Source organism: Vanrija pseudolonga, chromosome 7 (assembly GCF_020906515.1).
Source record: "Vanrija pseudolonga chromosome 7, complete sequence".
In the NCBI taxonomy this organism is placed as follows: Eukaryota; Fungi; Basidiomycota; class Tremellomycetes; order Trichosporonales; family Trichosporonaceae; genus Vanrija; species Vanrija pseudolonga.
Window position 1 is genome coordinate 297,667 of NC_085855.1, and position 20,716 is coordinate 318,382.

The 20,716-nt window shown below is 61.0% G+C and overlaps 10 protein-coding genes across 10 annotated transcripts; 9 read left to right on the forward strand and 1 right to left on the reverse strand.

Annotated features, from left to right (window-relative positions):
* Positions 1-72: 72 nt before the first annotated feature.
* On the forward strand, positions 73-1,968 carry LOC62_07G008954 (uncharacterized protein; the record flags this gene model as incomplete). The annotated part of the gene is made up of 2 exons (XM_062775497.1): positions 73-947; positions 1,215-1,968. The coding sequence occupies 2 exons, from the start codon at positions 73-75 to the stop codon at positions 1,966-1,968; spliced, it is 1,629 nt and encodes a 542-aa protein (XP_062631481.1).
* A 399-nt stretch (positions 1,969-2,367) lies between these two features.
* LOC62_07G008955 (uncharacterized protein) lies at positions 2,368-3,339 on the forward strand (the record flags this gene model as incomplete). Its single annotated transcript, XM_062775498.1, has 1 exon — positions 2,368-3,339. The coding sequence occupies one exon, from the start codon at positions 2,368-2,370 to the stop codon at positions 3,337-3,339; it is 972 nt and encodes a 323-aa protein (XP_062631482.1).
* Positions 3,340-3,666: 327 nt separating this feature from the next.
* On the forward strand, positions 3,667-4,767 carry LOC62_07G008956 (uncharacterized protein; the record flags this gene model as incomplete). Its single annotated transcript, XM_062775499.1, has 2 exons — positions 3,667-4,147; positions 4,763-4,767. 2 exons carry the CDS (start codon positions 3,667-3,669, stop codon positions 4,765-4,767), a joined length of 486 nt encoding a protein of 161 aa, XP_062631483.1.
* A 171-nt stretch (positions 4,768-4,938) lies between these two features.
* On the forward strand, positions 4,939-6,021 carry LOC62_07G008957 (uncharacterized protein; the record flags this gene model as incomplete). The annotated part of the gene is made up of 1 exon (XM_062775500.1): positions 4,939-6,021. The coding sequence occupies one exon, from the start codon at positions 4,939-4,941 to the stop codon at positions 6,019-6,021; it is 1,083 nt and encodes a 360-aa protein (XP_062631484.1).
* Positions 6,022-6,281: 260 nt separating this feature from the next.
* Positions 6,282-7,349, forward strand: LOC62_07G008958 (uncharacterized protein; the record flags this gene model as incomplete). Its single annotated transcript, XM_062775501.1, has 1 exon — positions 6,282-7,349. One exon carries the CDS (start codon positions 6,282-6,284, stop codon positions 7,347-7,349), a length of 1,068 nt encoding a protein of 355 aa, XP_062631485.1.
* Positions 7,350-7,566: 217 nt separating this feature from the next.
* On the forward strand, positions 7,567-9,138 carry LOC62_07G008959 (uncharacterized protein; the record flags this gene model as incomplete). Its single annotated transcript, XM_062775502.1, has 3 exons — positions 7,567-7,581; positions 7,800-8,536; positions 8,589-9,138. 3 exons carry the CDS (start codon positions 7,567-7,569, stop codon positions 9,136-9,138), a joined length of 1,302 nt encoding a protein of 433 aa, XP_062631486.1.
* A 213-nt stretch (positions 9,139-9,351) lies between these two features.
* LOC62_07G008960 (uncharacterized protein) lies at positions 9,352-10,416 on the forward strand (the record flags this gene model as incomplete). The annotated part of the gene is made up of 1 exon (XM_062775503.1): positions 9,352-10,416. The coding sequence occupies one exon, from the start codon at positions 9,352-9,354 to the stop codon at positions 10,414-10,416; it is 1,065 nt and encodes a 354-aa protein (XP_062631487.1).
* Positions 10,417-10,797: 381 nt separating this feature from the next.
* LOC62_07G008961 (uncharacterized protein) lies at positions 10,798-13,910 on the forward strand (the record flags this gene model as incomplete). The annotated part of the gene is made up of 3 exons (XM_062775504.1): positions 10,798-11,317; positions 12,386-13,450; positions 13,738-13,910. The coding sequence occupies 3 exons, from the start codon at positions 10,798-10,800 to the stop codon at positions 13,908-13,910; spliced, it is 1,758 nt and encodes a 585-aa protein (XP_062631488.1).
* A 345-nt stretch (positions 13,911-14,255) lies between these two features.
* sidH_2 (Mevalonyl-coenzyme A hydratase sidH) lies at positions 14,256-15,352 on the forward strand. Its single transcript, XM_062775505.1, has 4 exons — positions 14,256-14,514; positions 14,565-14,629; positions 14,671-14,852; positions 14,908-15,352. The coding sequence occupies exons 1-4, from the start codon at positions 14,263-14,265 to the stop codon at positions 15,231-15,233; spliced, it is 825 nt and encodes a 274-aa protein (XP_062631489.1). The 5' UTR covers positions 14,256-14,262; the 3' UTR covers positions 15,234-15,352.
* SPAC25B8.11_1 (putative transcriptional regulatory protein) lies at positions 15,329-19,702 on the reverse strand. The gene is made up of 4 exons (XM_062775506.1): positions 18,987-19,702; positions 17,494-18,119; positions 17,032-17,278; positions 15,329-16,955 (listed from the first exon to the last, which is right to left on the reverse strand). Exons 1-4 carry the CDS (start codon positions 19,304-19,306, stop codon positions 15,530-15,532), a joined length of 2,619 nt encoding a protein of 872 aa, XP_062631490.1. The 5' UTR covers positions 19,307-19,702; the 3' UTR covers positions 15,329-15,529.
* Between the last annotated feature and the right edge of the window lie 1,014 nt (positions 19,703-20,716).

Here is a 20,716-nt window from a genome sequence, read left to right on the forward strand (position 1 = left end):
GTCTTTCACCTTGCCACGTAACTTGCCAAACTCAACACCTCCCACTTCACCACTCACTCCGCCGCCATCACCATGCTCGACCACAAGTCATACCCGCACATTTTCGACCGCATTATCAGCTACCTCGACATCAAGGGGATGCAGGCGATTCGCGCGACCAACTTGGCCCTCAACGAACGGATGTGCGCCAAGATCTATCGGCACGTCGTCCTTTGGCTCCCGCCCACTGCCGAGTACTGCAGCCAGAGCGACCCCCTCCTCATCTTCGACCCATATAATCACGAACCTCGCCTCCGTCTCGCCCCCTCGCGCCGCAGGGATAGCGCCAACCCGGACTGCGGCGGCCTGTCCTTCAACGACGCATTCGGCCGACTCGTCAGGTACACACGGGTCCTCGACATCCCCTTCGGGCGCCGCGCATACTCGGCGTCATGGCTCAGTACCCTCCAGCCGCTCCTCGCATCCGTCATCTTCATTCGGGAGGCGTCTGCCCAAGCTGAACGAGATTGGCCCAAGGACATTGTTCGGGACGCACAACGCAGCCTGTTTCTGTCCATTGGTTCCCCCCTCTCACTGGACTCAGCATACCGCCGGACGTTCTCGCTCACCTCCGGCCTGCACCGCCTCTCAAAGCAAAACGACGAGTTTGTCATCCTCCTTTCCCTCGTCGAGGGCATCGAAGGCGACTATGAAGCCCGGCAGGGCCCTCCTGACCTGCGCTTCTTGTGGATCCCCTGCTTCTCCAAGCCGACATACGCCAAGGTGACGTTTGTGAACGTCGATTCAAGCAGCACCACGGTACCGTCTGCGTCCGAGTGGGAGCACTACGTCCAGCAACTGGCCAGAGATTGGGCCCTGAGTAACATGGACGAGGAGCCCATATGCCCCTCTCACATCAAGTGTTGCAAAAGGCGCGACTGCTGCGAGGCCCCTGACGGCCGCCGCCTGTGTGGATGGCTTGCCATCCATAAAATCCACACAAACTCGTGAATTTATTCCTTTCACCTTTACACAATCATCGACCTTTTCTGTTCCACAACCCACCATGACCACCATGCTCGACCACTACTCATATCCACACATCTTCGACATGATCGTGGACCGCCTCGACTTCGAGACACTCCTCACCATGCGCGCGACGTCCTCTGAGATCAATGACAAGGTCTCGGCCATTGTCTACCGACACGTGGTCTTATCTTATCTCTCGCCTCCAGCAACAAAACGAAGCTGTGCTTCGTGGACCCATACCACCTCCGGCCCCTGCTTCTCCTGGACCGCGGTATCCCGTCCTCGAAGCGTCAGCGCACGGCCGGTACTCCTTCCGGGGGCGTCTCGGTCAAGGAGGCTCTTCAGAGGCTCGCAAAACACACGCGAATCCTCGATGTCGACGGCGACGAGTCCCGGGCGAAACAATTCCAAGCGATTCTCCAGCCAGTCGTCTCCGGAGCCACTTGGACGCGCGGGGTTCGCTCAGGACACCCGGCTGGCATCAAGCCCCAGCGAACGCTGTTCGTCACCATCCCGATTGGCCCTTTGTTGGAATTCACGACGTTCGCCGAACGGTCGGTGACGACCAGCAACCTCTTGAAGACCCACGACGAGTTCGTCGTCGTCGTTACTCAGACCGAGAGGGAGAATATCAGGACGGAGCGGCCCTCCGGTATTCGTGACGTTGCCCAGCTCAATGACCTCATCTGCTACGGTCTTTTCAGTCGCCCAACCAGCGTTTCGAAGTTGACGATCGTCAAGGCCAACAATGCCTCTGGAACGACGGGCGCCGAGTGGGACAAGTTCATTGATCAACTGTCCCAACGGTGGACTACCGACCCCGCCTACCGGTCTGTAACCTTCTCCCACACGACGGCCAAAGAGTTCCAGCGCGCGTCCGGCATGACCGACCTCGAGCTCCATCTGTTAACTACGCCGCCGGGTACCGCGATTCCACTGCCACCCACGTGGAAGGTGTAACCGGAACGCTCAAGCTCTTATTGTGCTCGTTGAGCTGTAAGCGTGTCAAGGAATGGCATTTACTGACACCCTCTGCAGCCCCACGACTCGTCCCGACGGCCCAGCCGACTCACTTTCCCATCCATTCGTAACCGCTTCTTTCTATAACTCGCCAAACATGCTCTCCTCCTCTGTATATGTGTTCCAAGCATGAATGCCCATGATGCCTCCACGTTCTGTCCCCTCGCCCCGTGTTGGACTTGGCCCGACGCCCCTGAGGGCGTGTGTTGGACGTGTGTGTGGGTTGCCACCCAACGCGCGGCGTCAATTTCGCCCTTTTAAACTCGACATCTGTCGTCTCGTTCTCTCTTTGTCTCTTCAACTCTCTCTCTCCTCACCATTCCACAAACTCCACCGACCATGCTTGACCACCAGTCCTATCCTCACATCCTCGACACGGTGATTAACCACCTCGACCTCAAGGGGCTGCACGTCATGCGCCTCACAAACCGAGCGACCAACGACAAAGTGTGCTCGATCCTATACCGACACATTGTGGTGGCCCTCCGTTCGAGCAGCAACAACCGAATCCGCTTGCTCGACCCTTACGACTTCAAAACTCTTGTTTTCCTCGACTGCAACAATCTGGCATCTGCCTCCCGTCGCACCCCCGGCACCCAGGAGCTCATTGGCGTGTCGCTGGAAGAAGGCCTCCGCAGGCTTACGACCTACACCAAGATCGTCGATTTCCGTAGCGACCCGCGCTTCCACCACGGAATTGTCAGCGTCCTGGGACCAATCGTTCCCGGAGTCAAGATCACGCGTGAAGTGAGCATTATGCGCGAGACGGTCTGGGGGAGGCCAGCAATGATTCCCCCATTTGCCTACACCAATCACCGGTCCCACCGGCCGGCTCTCTTTCTCAACTTCAAATTCGGATCCCACCGTGCTGTCACGTTTTACTACGACCTGGCGTTGACTCGGGGCCTCGTCAAGTCAAGCGACAAAGAGTTCATCGTCGTCGTGCGGCCAACCATACGCAAGACCTGCGACTGCTGCAACCGCCCTGCTCTGACGCCGGCATCTGCTGCGCATGGGATCTTCCCGGTCCTTTTGACTCACCTTGAGCGTTGGGGAGGGCCTACGCTTTCCAAGACAACATTCATCAAGGCCAAGACATCTACCCTTCCCGCTACCGAGTGGGATGACTTCGTCGATGACATTGCGGGAAAGTGGGCCTCGCGCGCGAGCAACTCGAACTGGCCGATGACCTTCTCCCACGTGACGCCTGAGGACTTCCAGCAGTCATCCGGCCTCAGCGACTTTGATCTCGCTTTGTTTACGACCGCGCCCAGTTCAAAGGTACCTAGGCCTGTTGAGTGGTTGTCCTGAGTTGTAGCGACAACAGTAAGTTGGTCCCCGTCTCGTGGACAGCGCCGGTAGCTGAATGACATCCAGTGAAGCTCCCAATGCCGCCCACCTAACGAGCACCCCTCGGCCCCTTGTCTCGCCACTCGAATGCCATCAATGTCCCCTTCCCCTTCGACCAGGTTAACCAAGTATGAATCTGGACGTAGCCTTCAGCCTAGAGGGAAACTCGGAGACACTTTCCATGCAGAGCGCCGCTGACGGGTTCTTTTGGCCACGATCTCCTTAGCCGCACAAGCGAGGGCGTACTGATCTGTCATTCACCCTACTCACCATCAATCGTCAACAGCCATGTCTTCCATCGTTCTCGACCACACGGCTCACATTCTAGACACTGTCATCGCCCACCGAAGCTGGGATGCCTTCTTCGCCATGCGCGCCACCTGCTCGACAGTCAGCGACAAGATCATCGCCATCATGTACCGGCACATCGTGGTCGACGTCAACGAGAGCGACGACACTCACGTCCTCATCCGCGACCCGTACCACCTCAAGCCCCTCATCCACCTCTACCGCTACTCCACCCTCTACTCGTTCAGTTTCACCCTCGGGGACGCACTGGAGCGTCTGAAGAAGCACATCCGCATCGTCGACTACAACGGTGTCAAGCCCGCCGATCAAACCTGGCCCCTTCTCGACGCCCTTGGAACTGTGACAGCCAGCGCCCCCAGCACGAGGGCGCCATTCTCCGAGGGCCTCACCGACCAGTATGTGCTCCCACCACACCACCAGATGACGGTTGTGATGGCTATCCACAATGATCGAACGTTTCGTGGGGCCTATGACGTCTTCACGGTCACCATGGATACTCGAGGCCTCGTTCAAAGTCCGCACAAAGTGGACCACACCATCATCTTCGCTCTCCAGATTCCCTCGCCGGGGTCGGGACGGTGCGACGAGTTTCTCCCGCATCTCCTTGAAATGCTCGAGATCGTGTCCGACCCAAGGAACTCAATCCCGGACAGGTGTACTTTGATCGGTCTTGACACCAACCCCGCTCGCAAAGCCTCGTTCGCTTCTGCGCACCGGCTGGTGACCGCGTTCCGCCGAACTTTGGGCGCTCTGTGGCCGAGTGAGGGTGATCGGCCGATCGTCAACTTCTTCCCCTTGCCTCTGGGCGATTTCAAAGCGAAGGCACGCGTGACTGACTTGCCACTTCATGTCTTCACCACGCCGCCGGGGGCATGCACGCCCTGTCCTCCTGTCTGGACTCTGTGACTTGCAGTCTATGTGCATTGCGAGCCAGCGCTGCTACTCTGTCTCGCTCTCCATAACAGGGCTCTGAGATGATACGATTCCCTCAACTCGCCCAAGCGCTCTCCGACCAATGGCCCATATACACCGGGACAGCCCTCCTTGTGTGCGCTTGTTATGCTAACGAGTGCAGACTGACTTTTGTGTGGACGGGACAGTACGGCATTGACAAAGCGAACAGCCACCCGGAAAATCTCTGGGTAAACTGGACCTCCTCCACCAGGCGACCTTGTTGACGCGACTTGCCGCGTGTCTGATTTCTTCCCACGGCACGCTAACTGACTTTGCACAACACCCAATCCACCCATCATGACAGAAGTTCTCTACACCGGACCAGTCATCGACTACAGAGGCCTGCCCCACGTCTTCGACGAGATCATGGACTCGATGCCCTGGGAAGCGCTCCCAGCCCTGCGACTGACCAACAAGGAGGTCAGCGAGCGAGCCAACGCGCTCCTCTGGCGGCATATCGTCGTGCGTGTCGAGTGGCCAGGACACATCGACATGCTCGACCCCTTCCACCACCGTCGTATACCGGGCCTGCGGTTCGAATGTGCCTCGCAGACCGGTACTGTCCCCGACGCACACGATGAACTGTTACTCTACCGCACGCTCGACAGATTACGGCTCCATACCCGCACCGTCGACCACTGGCTGCATCCAGACGAAGAGCCTTACGCCACCCATCCCAAGCCACCCCGGTGGCACGGTAACGTGTGTGAGGCGCTCGCTTCCGCGCTACACCGGGTCGACGTGTCGGCCAACGAGCTCCCGTTCCTCGCCCAAGAGGCCGAGCGGGTCGTGCTGCGCTATCGACCGGCGTCGGCCCCGTCCGAAGTGGACCAGCGTCCGTACCGAGGCGCTTGGCCCGTCGGCTTCGGGTCCAAGCGCGTCGTCGCGCGGCTTGACTTGCCCGTCGACTTACAGCTGACCCCTGACGACTGGGTCATGCTGTGGGCCGGCGTGCTACCGTGCCGCGAGTACCTGCCGCCTGCGTGCGACGACGTCGTTGTAGTCATCACGCAGGGACGAGGGCATCCACCGCACTTCTCGCGGTTCACGCCGCCGGCTGGTGACAGGGTACCACCGTACTTTGACCTTTTTCTCAGTATCCTGCGCAACATTGGGGCCAAGGGTGTCGCTGTCGTCGGCCTCGAGAGCGTCGACCCCGGAGTCTTCGGCTTTCAAGTCGATCCAGCGATGCAAGCTGAGGGCCGACTTGCACTGTTCAAGACTGCCATAGACAAGTGGATCAGCGAATCCAGCGTTGAGGTGGTGACCGCGGAGCGCTACAGGCGCACGCGCGACTTGGACCTGTATCGTTGGGGGCTGCTGGCCGCCGCGCCCGGGCAGCGTCTACCGCCGCCTTCGACGTGGGTCGGTGACTGGTGAAGCGCCAGCAGGCGCAATATGGCATCAGGTATCCCCCACGTCAGTATGCATTCATGTCAAGACGTCTCTTGAATTCCAACAAGATGGAGAGGGAGACATCATCACGGCCCTCCTCGAGCATGTCTGCGGAGCCAAATTTCCCCGCCTCCACCCAGCCCCGAACAGCGACGTTTGTCATCTCGGGGCTCTCCCATCGCATCCCCATCGCATCCTCTCCTCGTCGTCCTCATCCTTGCCCTTCTGCCCAACCTCGGCAGACAATGACGGCCCTACGTCAAGTACATGACCCCCCATGGCTCTACAGCGCCTCATACCCGCACCTCCTCGACCGCATCGTCGACTTCCTCCCCCTTCCCGCCCTCGCGACACTACGGCTCGTCTCGCGCGGCCTCCACGAGCGCGCCAACGCCATCCTGTACGCGCACATCTGCTTCAGTTTCAGCGTGTACGCTACCACGCAAGTAGTTGATCCGTTCGAGCGGCGCCGGATCCCCGGGCTAGTCCTCGACGCCAAGGATCCCGCAGCGTTCAAGCTCTCCCTCTCCCGCATCGTCGCCCACACGCGCGTCATCGACCATCACATGGCGCACAGCTGGCACTCGCCACCCGAGTGGGTGCCGGCCATGCGCATCTCGCTGCCCGACAGCATCCTGCACCGCGTCGACGTGTCGCCTAACCAGTTTGACCGGTTCCCCCTCCTCGCTGTCGACGCGACCAACATCGCCCTGTCGTATCGCATGCGCTTCGACCGCATAATGCACCTCGATCTGCCGTTCCTCGAGCGCCTGTACGCTGCCAAGAAGGTAATCGCGCACCTTGCCATTCCACCCGATCTCGACCTGAGCAAGCACTCGCGCGAAAGCGTGTGGAAGAAGGCGCGCGACTGCGACCACTACTTCGCCGAAGTGGACGAGGTGACGTTCATCGTGACGCAGGGCTCGGGTGCGCCGCCGCGATGGAGTTCGCCGGATGCCAGCGATACCGGTGCCCTCTTCGACGCCTTCATGGCTGCGCTGTGCCGCCTCGGCTGCGAACGCGTCGTGCTATCCGGCCTCGAGACCCTCGACCCCGGTCTCCTGAGCTTCGAGCTTGACCGCGACGTCGCGTCGGAGGACAGGCTCGCGCTGTACAAGGGCGTGATGGACGACTGGGTCGAGGCTGCGCCGGATGACGTGCGCGACGAGGCGCCCAAGATTGAGGTCATCTCTGTCGAGCAGCTCCGTCGCGAGCGCGGCCTGGACGATTACCGCTGGGCGGTGATGACTGCTGGTGTTGGCCCGCGGCTACCGATGCCGCCGTCGTGGGCTGCAGCGTCGATTGCCATCTAAGGCTGCACTCGGGCTCAATAGGATCTCCTTCGCCGTGGTCAAGCTCTGTGACGCTGCCTTCCCGCAAAACCAGGCGCGCGACCTCCACCATGCGGAGGAGCCACGGGCACAATCTCGGCCTGACCCGCTGGAGCTCGCCTCTCATCATCCTTGCTGGATCGGGAGACCACGACGTCTTCAGCGCTTCCCCTTCGCCATTCATAAACCGCCGACGCCGATGACAAGCATTGCAGTGCGTGCAAGGTGACGAAACGCCATAAGACGGCGTCACCTGAGCCTGGAACCCCTTGCCGGCATTCAACGACGCGCCTCGTTTCATCGTGCCCGCTTCCACCGCGGGACGTGGCTTGGCACAAGCAACTTGACATTGCTGTTTTATCACTTCTCTTCATCACTCCACACCTCAAGGTATCAAGTATGTGCTTCCCCCGCGTCATGCTGACCGCCCAGATCATCATGACCGCGAGCACCGTACCGCTCGAAGTCGCGGCCCTCGTTACCGAGCACATCACCTCCGCGAGCGACCTCGACGCCACGGCTACGGGCGCGGAGGGCACCGCGCTTGCCGTCGCTGCTGCCGAACGCGCACGCGAGTTACGATCCAAGTACGACCACATCACGCTCTCGCGCTCCAAGCCATGGGGACCGATGGACTCGCCCGAGCACGCCGAGTTCACGCGCATCGTCTCCATCCCGCCGCACAGGTCGAAGGCGTGCGACTCCATCGAGTGCGAGGGTGTACCCGTGGCACTCCCAAAGTTGGAGGCACTGCGCATTCTATTCAAGGAGCATGATACGCTTGAGAAGAAGTTTGTCAGCAAGCACCTCGAGCGCGTGCTCGTGTCTGGCCTTGGCGTCGATGACGAGGGGTCAGACGACGAGACGGAGGACGACGAATACTCTGATCCATTCCACGAGTGCTCCTCCTACGGCTGCGTCGCGTACCACAACTTCCCTTGCACATCAACTGTTGTGCGCGGACTGACCTCCGGCTCCAACGCGTTCCATGCCACCTGGTTTGGGGGTTATGCGCCACTATTTCCGCCTCAGAAATCGGAATACGTGACAGTTGTAATCAAGCCCTCGAAATACGCTACCGAACAGAGGCTTCCTGTGGATGAGGATGAGGAGGAGGAGGAGGAGGGTGAAGACCCGGCGACGCATATGGCCACCACGATCCTGGATTTGTAAGTCCAAGCTCGCTGAACGTAGCTCTGCAGCACGCCGACTAACCGCTAGGGTCGACAATGAGGTCAAGACCATGACGCTTGTATTCCTCTCTGAGGGTCCAGGCATCTCTTGGATCCCAGAGAGCGCTGCGACGGTCAGCAACCCAGCAACATGGGAGGCGAACGAGCACCTGCTTCAGCAGTACGTCACCTCAGCAGCCAATACGCTCGTCCAGGCCGTAACAGGGTCCCATTACCGTCAATATGCCGACGAGTGGGTTCATCATCTCGTGCAGCGCATCACAATTGTCAACGCCGAGGCACTCCTCGGCGCCGGTGAGCGCCCACCGGCCGAGGTCGAGGCGGCACTCGCTCGTGTCAAAGGGGAGTTTGATGCCAAAGTCCAGTCCGACCTTGAGTTTGAGCTCGCTCCTGCTCGACGAACAATCAGTCTTGCAAATGGTACCACTCTTGAAAAGCCTTTTAGCGTCACGGTCGACGACGCGCCGGTTGTCAAGGGCCGTCTCGAGTGGATCTCGATGGACGAGTATCTCGCCCGGCCGGGGTGGGACCTCGCGCTGGACGCGGACGAGGTCGCGCCGTGGTTCGGGAACAAGTAGGTGTCGATGCATCGAGTTATTCAGCGCGTTGTTAAGCGGAGAGGGGGGCGCGCGTCGATCCACAGTGCCACAGCACGCCCTCGTGACAGTCCTAGGCGACCGCGCAACAACGGCTTTGACACTCACATCATCCCTCCATCACTCACATGATCCCTCCATCACTTTACTCACCTTCCATCTTCTACTCTCACTCAACCCACATTCCATCCCACCATGCACCTCAGTCTCAGCGACCACCCCCACATCCTCGACCGCATCCTCTCGCACGCGGCGTGGAGCACCCTTCCCACGGTCCGCCAGACCACAAAGGAGGTCGCGGCGTACGCCAACGCCGTGCTCTACCGTCATGTGGTCGTCAACGTCCGCGGCACTGCCCTCGAGCTGCTCGACCCGTTTCGCATGCAGCGGGTGCCCGGCCTCCGCCTCGAACCTCGCCATCCCGACTACAAGCTCACCCTCCAACGCTTGGCGGCGCACACGAGCACCTTTGACTTCGTCGCTATTGGCGTTATGACCCTCGAGAACCTGGGCAGCACCGAGGCCTGGGATGACATAAGGCCCATTGCGGAGAAGAAGCGCATTCGAAGCAGCCAGCCGATTACCTACTTGCTCGACACGCCGCAGGATGTTATTCTCCACCACGCAGTCGATTTCACTCCGCGCGGCCGACGTGAACTCGTGCGCACAGAGATCAGGCGTCTCATCATCAGGATCGACGTTTCAGAACTACACACGAGGCCATTTCCGCAGGTCAACGGCTTGACCGCCGTTACCCCTATGGGTGACTTTACAACTGGCGCCGGCTACCTGCTGCGCGCGGACGAGATCATCTTCCTCTTCACCCAAGGCGATGGCAGGCCGATACCTGGATGGCACGAGTTCGTTGACGACCCCGACTCGCAGCCTCCCCGTCCGATCGACATGCTCCTCAGCCTGGGATTCTCTCCGCTCGACCCGCACCCCGTTACAATTGCCGGTCTGGAATCGATCGATCCCAGGATCCTGTACGTGGAGCCCTCGGCAGCCGACACCAAGGAGTCCCGCCTCATGCGCCTCCACCAGGCCCTCATTCCTTTCATAGCGCGGGGTGTCACGGTGACTTCACATTGCGAGATTCAGTATGACACAGGCGCACGGGTCAATCTCTTCCTCGTCACACTGGACGACTTCCGCCACTCCGCCGGTCTGGACGACGAGTACGACTGGCGCGTGATCATGAGCAAGCCCGGCGTCAAGCTGCCCTTCCCGGCGACCTGGAACGTAACGAAGCATCTTTGAGCATCAAGTGGTGCAGATACTCGTGACAGTGGGTCTCTCGTCCTATCAAACTGAACTACCTGCAGAAAGCCAAGACCAACTTCGTCCTCGTTCCGCGGCGTCCCCACACTCGTCTAGGCCGACCCCGCACCCACACCGATCCCCTTTGCCCCGTACATGCTTTGCCAGCATGCACCGCCTCTTCTTACTGACACACGAATCAGGCGTGGGGCGAGGTTGGGCGCCAGCCTGCCGTTGACTGACATTGTGTGGACGTGCCCACGGGCCCCTACTGACCCACATCCACTCCTATTAATCACCGCATAATTTGCTACAATTTCTCTTTTCTCCTTCACCCCTTTTCTCTCCATCATCACCCACCCACCACCCAACCCCAGCACAATGTCAGGCTTCGACGTCTCAAGCTACCCCCACATCCTCACCACCATCCTCTCACATGTCTCTTTCGACACGCTGCCGGCGCTCCGGGGCGTGAACAAGAGGATTGGCAAGTGGGCCGAGTCACAGCTCTACAAGCACGTTGTCGTCCAGGTGTCGAAACAAGGCAGGATTGACCTCCTCGACCCATACCTCCACCGCCCCATGGCCGGCCTGCGCTTCGCCCCCACGTTTGATGACACGCAGCCGCCTATCCGGGGCCAGCCTGCCCTTATCCGCCTTATCAGCCTGCACTGGCCCCCCGGCGACGAACACGCGCACAGGCCTACCCTCCGGCGTCTGGCGACCCACACGACCACATTCGATTTCATTGGCCACTTCCACTTCCACTTCCTCCAGGGCCCGAAGGGCTGGGCCGACATTCGTGACATTGCCTCCGCCAAACGTGTGCGCTACATCGACCCCATCTGCCACATGTTCAAGAAACCGCCGACGTGGTTTGGCATCATCCTCTCATGTTCGAGTACGACCCCTTGACACTCCGTCCCCACGACTCGCGTCCCACACGCATCCTTACGATTCTCAAGGCCACTTCTATGTGGACAACACCCGCACTTACCACTACACGGGTTGGGATGACGTTTAATTTGGATCACAGCGAGGAACTCCATTCCGCACGGAACAGGGTGGTGATACTCGACCCCAGCGAATACACGCCGCCCGCCATCTCCGCCGCGTTCGACAGCCACAGCTGCCTCGGTACTCTCCTCGACTGGATGACGCGTCGCGACGACAGCCACTACCCGATCACACTGGTGGTGGCGGACCTTGAGGGCGACGCCGTTCCACAGGGGTACGCAGAGGTCCAGCTGGCAGTCACCGCCTGGGTCACTGAGAGGCACAATAACAGTGGCGCTCTCAAGTTCAAGGTGGTCACCACTGCCGAATACCTTCGTTCGGCTGGCATTGGGGGAGACGAATGGGAGGTCATCATGACCAGGCCAGGAGTCAAGCGGGCCCTTCCTGGGCAGTGGTCGGTGGCTGGGCCTCCCCACTGAGCGCGCCTTGTCGGCAAGTAAACCCCAGCCGCTCCTATTCACTCCGGGGTCATACTCACAGCTCCCACCAACATTGATCAAGTCGCCGCGCCCTTCCAGATGAACCCGCTCACGACACATGTTGGAGGGAGAATTGTGGCGATAAAAAGCCACTAGGGCGTCAACTCAATCTTCTGTATCGCCCTTAATCGCCCTTATGCAATCAACTGCACCACTCCTCTCATCCCCTCCCAATCCGGAGGCGCATCTGTGCCGTTCCTTGACGAATGTAATGCAGTGTGCGGTGTGCTGACGGAGTGACCAAGCCTCGCCGCCGTTTGGCGCCGAACACACACGCCACCGACCACGCTGACACGGCGTCCCCCCCCCCCCCCCCCGGCTCGTGGCGACGAGAAGGATTTGCCATAGGCGTGCTGGCGTGCTGGTACACACGCAACACACTCCATCACCCAACTCTTTCGCTTCTTTCACTTCTCCCACTTCTCCCACTTCTTCTCACTGCACTCTCAGCCTACCTCCTCGCACCCCAACAGCCCCAACACCATGCTCGTCAACATCTCCGAGCACCCCCACATACTCGACGCCATCCTCTCACACGTCTCATGGTCCGCCCCCCCCGGCACTGCGCGCCACCAACAAGGAGCTGGCCAAATTCGCCAATGCGACGCTGTGGAACCACCTCGCCGTCGCCCCTCACGGCCCAGTGCTGGCCGTCACCGACCCGTACACGAGGCGCCGCGTCCCCGGGATGCGGCTGGAGGGCGCACACACAGGCCCCACACTGCGCCTTATCGCCCAACAGACGGCGACTGTCGACCTCGTCGGGCACGCGGACGCGCTGCACAAGCACCCCCTTTGGCTCCATTTCCGCCGGCTCGCTGAGACGAAGCGTATCCGCTGCACACAGGCAATTAGTGACCTGCTGCTCCAGCCGACGGAGGTGGTGCTCCACTTCGACGTCGACGTGTCGCGCCTGTCCCCGACCACACAGCCCTCACCCCGTTTCAAGCGCCTGCTCGCCTTCGTCTCGATCAACGACGCGCTCGTCGCCCCCCGCCTGCGCGCCCACGAGGCGGGGTTCAAGGCCGCCGCGTCCGTCCTGAGCCGCTCCGACGAGCTCGTGCTCGTGTTCGTCCCGGGCGCCCAGGAGCCCGACATCGACTACTGGCGCCGCAATTTGCAGCCGTCGCCCGTCAGCCACTTGCACTATCGCGCGTTCGAACTCGTCCTCGGGAAGTCAATCACCCCGTCGTTCGAGCTCGAGCGCTCGGCGACCTTCGTTGGGATGGAGACCTCGATCCACACCCGTCTCGTCGTCAAGATGGACACCACCTCCTCCGAGGCGCAGCGGCTCGAGCATCTCCGCCGCGAGATGGACGCGTTGATCCAACGTAGCAAGGACCGATTGGGGCCAAGCGTTTACCCGGACGTATACCCCGAGATCAAGGTGCGCGTCGAAGCGCTGTCGACGTATCCTCGCTCGGCGGGCTACAGCGACTACGAGTGGGCGGTCGTCATGACCAAGCCGGGTGTCAAGCTCCCTTCCCTCCCTCGTGGCCAGTTGAGTGCTTCAAGAGCTGAGCCGGCACCGGGAGCATGTGGGTGTGAGCTGGAGCCGTGAGGAGCATCACTGACACCTCTCGCAGAAACAGCCGCCAACGCCGTCGATGTTCCCGCCCATCACGCCGCCACTCCCTTGTATCGTCGTCTGCTCCGATTTCCTCCATGGCCCCATGTGGTGCCGCATAGTGCATGGACTATGTTTCAGTGTTTCAATACTCGCTACTGTACCAATGCAGCTCATGTCCTCTACGCTTGCATCGTGTCGATAGAATGATCTATGTATGCGCGGTGCATACGACCCAGACCTGCAGTACGTACATAGCTATCAGCGCCATGTCGTGCATGCCTCCACTGCTCGATGTCTCGCACCGCGGCCTCAACTGCCCGCTGCTGCCAAGCACGACAAGCACGACGCGCCAAGCCGAGCCCCGCCGCCACGCCGCCACGCCGACACGCACTGCGGATCGTCGGCCAACTCCGGCCAGCAGGGACTGATTGGGCGTGATTGCTGACAGCGTCGCCGGGGTCACCGGCCGCGGCGGGGTCGCGAGCGTGAGCCTCAACCACGCTTTCAAGCATGTATGGCATCGCGAGCAGCCGTATGCATGCGCGGCAGCACGGATGCTGTATTCACGCTCATGCATGCCAGCTGTGGCCGAGTAGCCCACCGCCTGCCACCCCCCTGCGCGGCGCGATACCCGTCGAATACCCGCCTGCCCGCGCGCCGGTTAGCGTAACCGGGTGACAACCGCTGCCGACCGATCGCCGCGTCGCGAGACACAACGCAACCGAACAAAAGTCAGGCAGCTCCACAACATCATCTTGCATCCACCCATCATCCCACAACATGTCCGAATCAGACCTCACCTCCCAGCCGCCGGACATTGGCGACGCCCACCTCGTGGTCAGCTTCCCCGCGCCGCACATCCTGCACGTGGCGTTTGACCGCCCGGCGAAATGGAACGCGCTGCTGTCCAAGGACAACTGGGCGCTCGACGCCATTTGGGGGTGGTACGAGAGCGAGCCGAGCCTGCGCTGTGCGATACTGGGCACGACGAGTCGGCGTGCTTTCTGCGCGGGCGGGGACTTGATCGAGCTGGTGGGTGCCGCGCCGGCCCGCTTTCGACGGTGCGCTGACCCCACCCACAGGGCCAGAAGGACCGCAAGCCGTGGCCTGATAGCGGGCTTGCAGGCCTCGCGAAGCGCGCCCTCAGGTGGGTGTGGAGTGAGAGGAAGCCAAGCCCTGACGCGCCAGAAAACCCATCATCGCGGCCGTCAACGGCGTCGTCATCGGCGGCGCGGTCGAGATGCTCACCAACCTCGACGTCGTGGTGGCCGGCGAGAGCGCCGTGCTCTCCCTCCCCGAGGCCAAGCGCGGCGTGCATGCCGGCGGTGGCGGGCTGCCGCGACTAGTCTACCTGATCGGCAGGCAGAAGGGTGGGTCAGGCCGGCGGACTGGTTCCTTTCGCTATCTCGCTGACGCTCGCGCCAGCCGCCGAGCTCCTCATGACCGGCCGCGACGTCCCCGCGCCCGAGGCCGAGCGTATCGGCCTCGTGAACGCTGTCGTGCCCGACGACCTTGTCGAGGCGCGCGCGCTCGAGATCGCGCAGCAGACGGCCGCCAACAGCCCCGACGCGGTCATCCTCTCGCTGTATGGCCTGCGCCTCGCCGAGCGGCATGCAGGATACCAGGGCATGATGGACGAGTACTTTTCCTCGCGCGAGCTCCAGGTTCTCCTCAAGGGCGAGAACACGCGCGAAGGGCTGCGCGCATTCATTGAGAAGCGCCCGCCGCGCTGGGTCAACTCCAAGTTGTAGGCCACGAGTGTGCCCAATGTTGTCTGTGGCGGGATTGTACCCCAAGCTGTTGGATCTTGATTTAGAACTCGACTGGAGCAGGCACTCGGAACTGGTACTACTACACGATGCATTCTAACTGCCCAATGTCCTTGCATTGTCCGTGGGGGCAAGAGTAAACAAGAAAAACCAAAGTAATTGTCCGTTTGTTACTGAGTGGTCGTGGTAAAAAATTGTCCGTGAGAGCTGTTGTGCGACTCGTTGTGTCGCTATGTAACTGATTGTGTGGGTGGTGGTGCGAGTGGTGGTGGTCGTCATCAACAAACTGTGTTGCTAAACACGTTCGTCATGTCACCGTTTAGCCAGTCGAACAGGGCCAGAATGTCGCCGTCGGGCTCGATGCCGGCGGCGTCCGGGCGCGCGGACGGCAGCTTGGTGTCGGGCATCTCGTAGCCTCCCCACTCATTGACGCTGGTCATGGCGACCGCGCATCCGAGCATGGCACGGATGGCATCGATGCCGGGGATGACAGCGGGGACCGACTTGACGAGCGACTTGATGCGTGGCATAGCCGCCTCGGCGACCTCCCATCCGGCATCGGCGCCGCGCTGCACCGACGAAGTGATCCGTGCGAGCACGGTGCACACGTCGCCGAGAACGAGGGCGCGCTCGGCATCGGGGGTCGCGGTAGGGAACTTGTGGTCCAGCTCGTGGATCCTGATGGCCTGCTGTAAAAGGAGAGTGACGGCGTTGGAAAGTTGGTAAGCAGACCAGGGAGACCAGTAGGCCTTGTAGTCGTCGTCCCAGAGCGTTTCGAGGAACAGGGCGAGGTTTTCAATCACAGTGAGAGCATTCCGGATGCTCTGGAGCACATGCTCCGGGTTGGGGGTGAGGTCGTCGCGTTCGAGACCAAGGCGGCAGATGAGGAGTGCGAGGCCAAAGTGGGCGAGCTGGAGCGAGCGAGCACCGGCGCGGACAATGGCATTCTCGGGGCGGAAAACGAGGTCCTGAGGAAGGTCCGAGTAGACCATCTCAAGCTCGCTGGCGGCATGCTTGAGGATGCTGCGGTCGAGTCGAGGGCGGCGCGGCTGGCTGTCACGGTCGAGCAGAAGAGGAAGCACGGCCTCGAGAATAGTGCTCAGGCGGCATGTGGCAATGAAAACGGCAATGTCCTCGTTGCCCGTCAAAGGAACTTGCCCATCCTCGTTTAGGTCGTCGTCCTCGAACGTGACAGGAGGGATGGCGCTCCTCGAAGAGTCGATGTTGACAGGGCGCCCATACGTGTACGAGTTCCACTTGTCCTGGACGTACAGGGCCCACCAGAGGCGCTTGCGCAGCGAACGTTCCCATTTGGGCAACTTCCACCTGCTGCAGTCGCGGTGAAGTCCGAGCAGCTGAATGGCCCCAACAGCGCGGCAGATACCCAAGTGGTTTCCGCCCGGGTTGGTGATTGGCCGTCCAGTAATTTCGAGAATTTCGAGGATGAGTGTCTGAAGGCGCACCTGACGGTACTCATTGTCCATGACGTGAAGGAGAATACTCCACAGCTCCTTGGAGTGGGCCCTCAGAGCCGGCTCGTAAATCGACGAGTGGGCAAAGATGCCAACAAGGATGGCAGAGGGGAAGGGGATGACGGGGGCCGCCGGGGCCGTCCCGGTCGCAGCAGCTTGCCAGCCGTTTAGAGATGCCTCGAAACGTGCCCTGTTGAGAATGGGCATGGCAGGGAGCGTGCGCGTGAGAAACCTATTGTCGTTGGTCAGTTGTTTGGTTCCGGCAAACACGAGACCAAGACCGGGCAACTTGTTGCACCGCCACTCACGCTTGGATCAACCGTTCCGGCATTCGGGGATCGACGCTAGCGAGGATACCAATGACATGCTGGTACGCCTTCTCAGCCACAAACGCGGCATTGCTCAATCCATAGACGCGCGAGGGGTTGCGTAGAAAAAACGCAGGGTATCGAGGGTCGGCCACTTGACGGTACGCCAATGAGCCGGATTGGGTCCGCGCGACGTGATCCAGGCGGTCAAGGCTGACAGATGCGAGGTGGGCGACGGCGCCAGATCCTGCGTGGTTCGTGTTAGCGGTGGCCGACGGCGATGTGGCGGCGAGGCGGCGAACAGCGGCGGCGGTTGCGGGCAACGTCGACGCCGCGGCCGCTATGAGCAGCCAATTTCGGCGAAACCCGCTAATGGAGTGTTTACTGCGTCTCAGCCGGCGCGAGCGCCGCTAGCCGACGTCCGTTCGCGTGCTCACTGCGCGCACGTATGCCGGCACTCACCAAGGTAGTGGCTCTCCTCCTCCTCGGTCACGTCCATGTCGAGCGACGAGTAGAGCGTGCTGTCGTCAATCTGCTGGTTGGGCGACCTGTAGTCGAGGCCGTCGATGAACGAAATAAGCTGAGAGGAAGGAGGGCCATTGCTCATTGGCAGTGGTCCCATGCGTGGTAGTGAAAGGAGGGGGGTACCGGCGACGCCGGCGAGGCCGAGCTGTGGCTGCAAGAGGCCGGCAGCCGCGTTGGCCTGCTGCTGCCTGTATTGCAATGTTTCTGGACCGGGTCCTGCCGACATTGCTGAAGCAGAAGAAGAAGCTGCCGCAAGTGATGCGAGTTGTTGTGCCTGATGGATGGGTCCGGCAGAGGTTGGAGTTGGCGTCATTGGCAAGACCAAGTTTGACGAGGCAGACGAAGGAGCCACACCGACGACTGATGGAGGTGCTGATCCCGATGCCGACGACCGGTCGTCTGTCTTTCGGTGCCGAATCACCGGAGGTCCGACAAAGGAACAATCCCTACCCGACTTTGCACATTGAGCGCATGCTTGGCCTCTGACGGCAATGTGACATGATCGCTTGGAACGGCGACAGTGGTCGCATGGCCTGTCCTTGCGAGAGCGTCGGGGGCGGAGGCTGTGCAGACACAAAGGGGAGGCGAAATAGTTAGCGAGGTCAACGAGGGGGGAGGGCGGAGATGAGGTAAGGGATCGGGGGTCAAGTCAAGGGAAACTGGAGTGTGGGGTAGGTGGGTGGTGGAACAAGACAACGCAGGGTCACAAGGGCTACACGCATGCCGACGGTGCCGGTGACCGACAGCCAGCCCAGTAAAAGGGGAGGCGTCGGTCAGAGGCGGCGGCGGAGAATGGTGGTGGCTTGAGCGGCGTGTGTGGCGGCCCGCGACGGCGTGCGTGGGTTGACGCAATGGCGGTGCAGGAAACGAAAGATGCGGCGGCTCGACGAAGGAAGGTGGCCAAGGAAGGTGGCCAATGCAGGACATTGTAGCTGGGTGCTGGCTGGCTGGCTGCACGTGCAACGCCCACAGGGGGAATTCACGGCGGATTATCGGATCCGACCGAAGAAGCGCGACGGCGGCAAAGTGTGACGCAGCCAGCCAGCCAGCCAACCAGTCAGCCTGGGTCGGACGAGTCCGTCGGCATGACACGGCGACCGACGCGCCGCCGAGACACAACGCAGGGGTTTCGTACCAGGCGGCGGCCAACAATGTGTGGGAGAAATTGGAAAGCAACCTCGGTCGAGGGAGAGAGGGAAGACAGGAGGGCAGCGTCGACAGAGACATGCACGGCGGTGACGACAACAACCACAACAACAGCGAGCCGTCCTCTGTCTATATACTCGATGTGGTGTAGCTCCACCCGCGTCATGCCAAGACGCGCCGCATAGGAATGGAGCGGGCAGAGGCGGCGCGCATTGGTCGCGCGACGGGCAAGGAATTACAGAAACGCGCAAGCCAGAAGAGGAAATGGGGGTCGGTCCACTCACTTTTGTGTTCCTTCCGGGGACGAATGGGAAGGGGTCGGGGGCATGGACAGTGGTGCTGGCGTCGGTGCAGCGTTGTTTTGAAGTGGGTGTGGTGCAAGATAGTTGTGGTCAAAGACGACGAGGAAAGGAGAGAGGGGAGGGGTGGGAAGCTTGACGTCGCCTGATGCTGATGCTGGTGCTGGAGTGAGGTGATGGTAATAGTCGATGGGAGTGGTTGCCGACGGCGTGTCGGCGGCGGTGGTGGCGGCGGAGACGGACGCTGCGGTGAACGAGAACGATGACGACGGAGACAGCGACGACAGGGCCGAGTTGTAGTCCATGCTAATAGGCGCGGAGGTGCGGGCAACTTTGCGAAATTGTAATCAGGTTTCAAATGGAACCAAATAGAAATCGGGATGGTCGGGATTACGGGGGCGATTTCTGGCTGGGAGAGCGAGTTGCCCGCTGCGGGCAAGATAGAAACGGTGTGCGTGGGGACAAAGGGGGCAAGTGCGTGCGTGAGTGCGTGCGTGTATGTGTGTGTGTCAAGTCAAGAGCGCCTTGGCCACCAGCAGTCGAAACGCATAAAACAGAAAAGGCGAGCAGTGAAAGGGAAGGTGTGAAGGGGGAACGAGTCGAGGGAGGGGGGGATCGGATCGAGCGGCGAGCAAGGCGTGGCTTGAAATATCAAAAGTGACGAGCACCACCTTGGCAAGCAAGGTGGATCCTGAGATGTGTGTGAGCACAAGCTTGTCGCAATGCTCCGCTGCTGCCTGACTGATTGTGCCGAGCGAGCGAGCGAGACGCGAGACAATAACAAGGTAAGCAGGCAGGCGGCAGGCGACGACGACAGCACCAGCACCTGCAGACGACGGAACCGACGGCGTTAGACTAAATTTCAATGCTGCTGCATCCATGCGATATCCCGACCAGTTGGTCCGCGCAGTACTCATCCGGCCGTCGGACATGATGACGTACAGTGACCAAGGGTGGTTGCATGTGACTCGGCGTGATGCCAGCGGCGGGTTAGCTCCGAGGCATGCAGACGGAGGAGTGGTGGTGCTGCTCGCGCCGTCGTCGCCGGCCGTTGGCTTTGTCCGCCGCTGCCGTCGAAGCGGATCGTGGGTAGCTGGGTTGCTTGGCTTGGAATCTTGTGCACTTCCTTCCTTGCCTTGCCTTCCTTGGTCCACCCGACGCCCCCTACGCCAGCAGCGACGCCTCCCCCCCCCCCTCCTCTCAGTCTAATTTTTTTCCTGAGGGCGGTGCTGAAACGGACATTGTCAATAGGGGTGGGCGTAAAAAGGCGAATCTCGCGTCGTCGGATTGTCTGTGCTGGGTCCCTACGTGGGCCGCCGCACCGCAGCCACTGTGCCTCCCACCCACCTCGGCATCGGCATGCCTGACAACGTATCGCTCGCCGAGGGTCGTGTAGCCTCGGCACCACCTCGGCGAGCGAATCCATCGATGGGCCCCCACCGCTTAGACGATGCCTGATGCCTGATACACGCGGCACGCGTTTACCTCTCAGGTGTCGTCGGACGGGTCCGTCCGCCTGCCCTCAGGCATTGCCGGAGGCGAACAGGCATTCGATGCAGTCCAATGTCTCCTCGCAGCGTTGAGGCAAGAGCTGTGCGTTTGATGTCTTGGCTGACAGGCAAATGGGCCCTGGAACGAGGGCAGCAAGAGAGCACGACGCGGGCATTCCGATCTTGCGGTTCCGATACCCACTGACCACTGGGCCCTGGCTGGTA

What these genes read in the sequence shown, in the direction of transcription:
- sidH_2 (XM_062775505.1), top strand. Translation starts at nt 14,263, where the DNA reads ATGTCCGAATCAGACCTCACCTCCCAGCCGCCGGACATTGGCGACGCC. An exon ending in GCGGGGACTTGATCGAGCTG is followed by an intron (nt 14,515 to 14,564) that starts GTGGGTGCCGCG and finishes CCCCACCCACAG; the next exon opens with GGCCAGAAGGACCGCAAGCC. An exon ending in CCTGATCGGCAGGCAGAAGG is followed by an intron (nt 14,853 to 14,907) that starts GTGGGTCAGGCC and finishes CGCTCGCGCCAG; the next exon opens with CCGCCGAGCTCCTCATGACC.
- SPAC25B8.11_1 (XM_062775506.1), bottom strand. Translation starts at nt 19,306, where the DNA reads ATGGACTACAACTCGGCCCTGTCGTCGCTGTCTCCGTCGTCATCGTTC. An exon ending in TCCCCGGAAGGAACACAAAA is followed by an intron (nt 18,120 to 18,986) that starts GTGAGTGGACCG and finishes GTGTCTGCACAG; the next exon opens with CCTCCGCCCCCGACGCTCTC. An exon ending in GGAGGAGAGCCACTACCTTG is followed by an intron (nt 17,279 to 17,493) that starts GTGAGTGCCGGC and finishes CGAACCACGCAG; the next exon opens with GATCTGGCGCCGTCGCCCAC.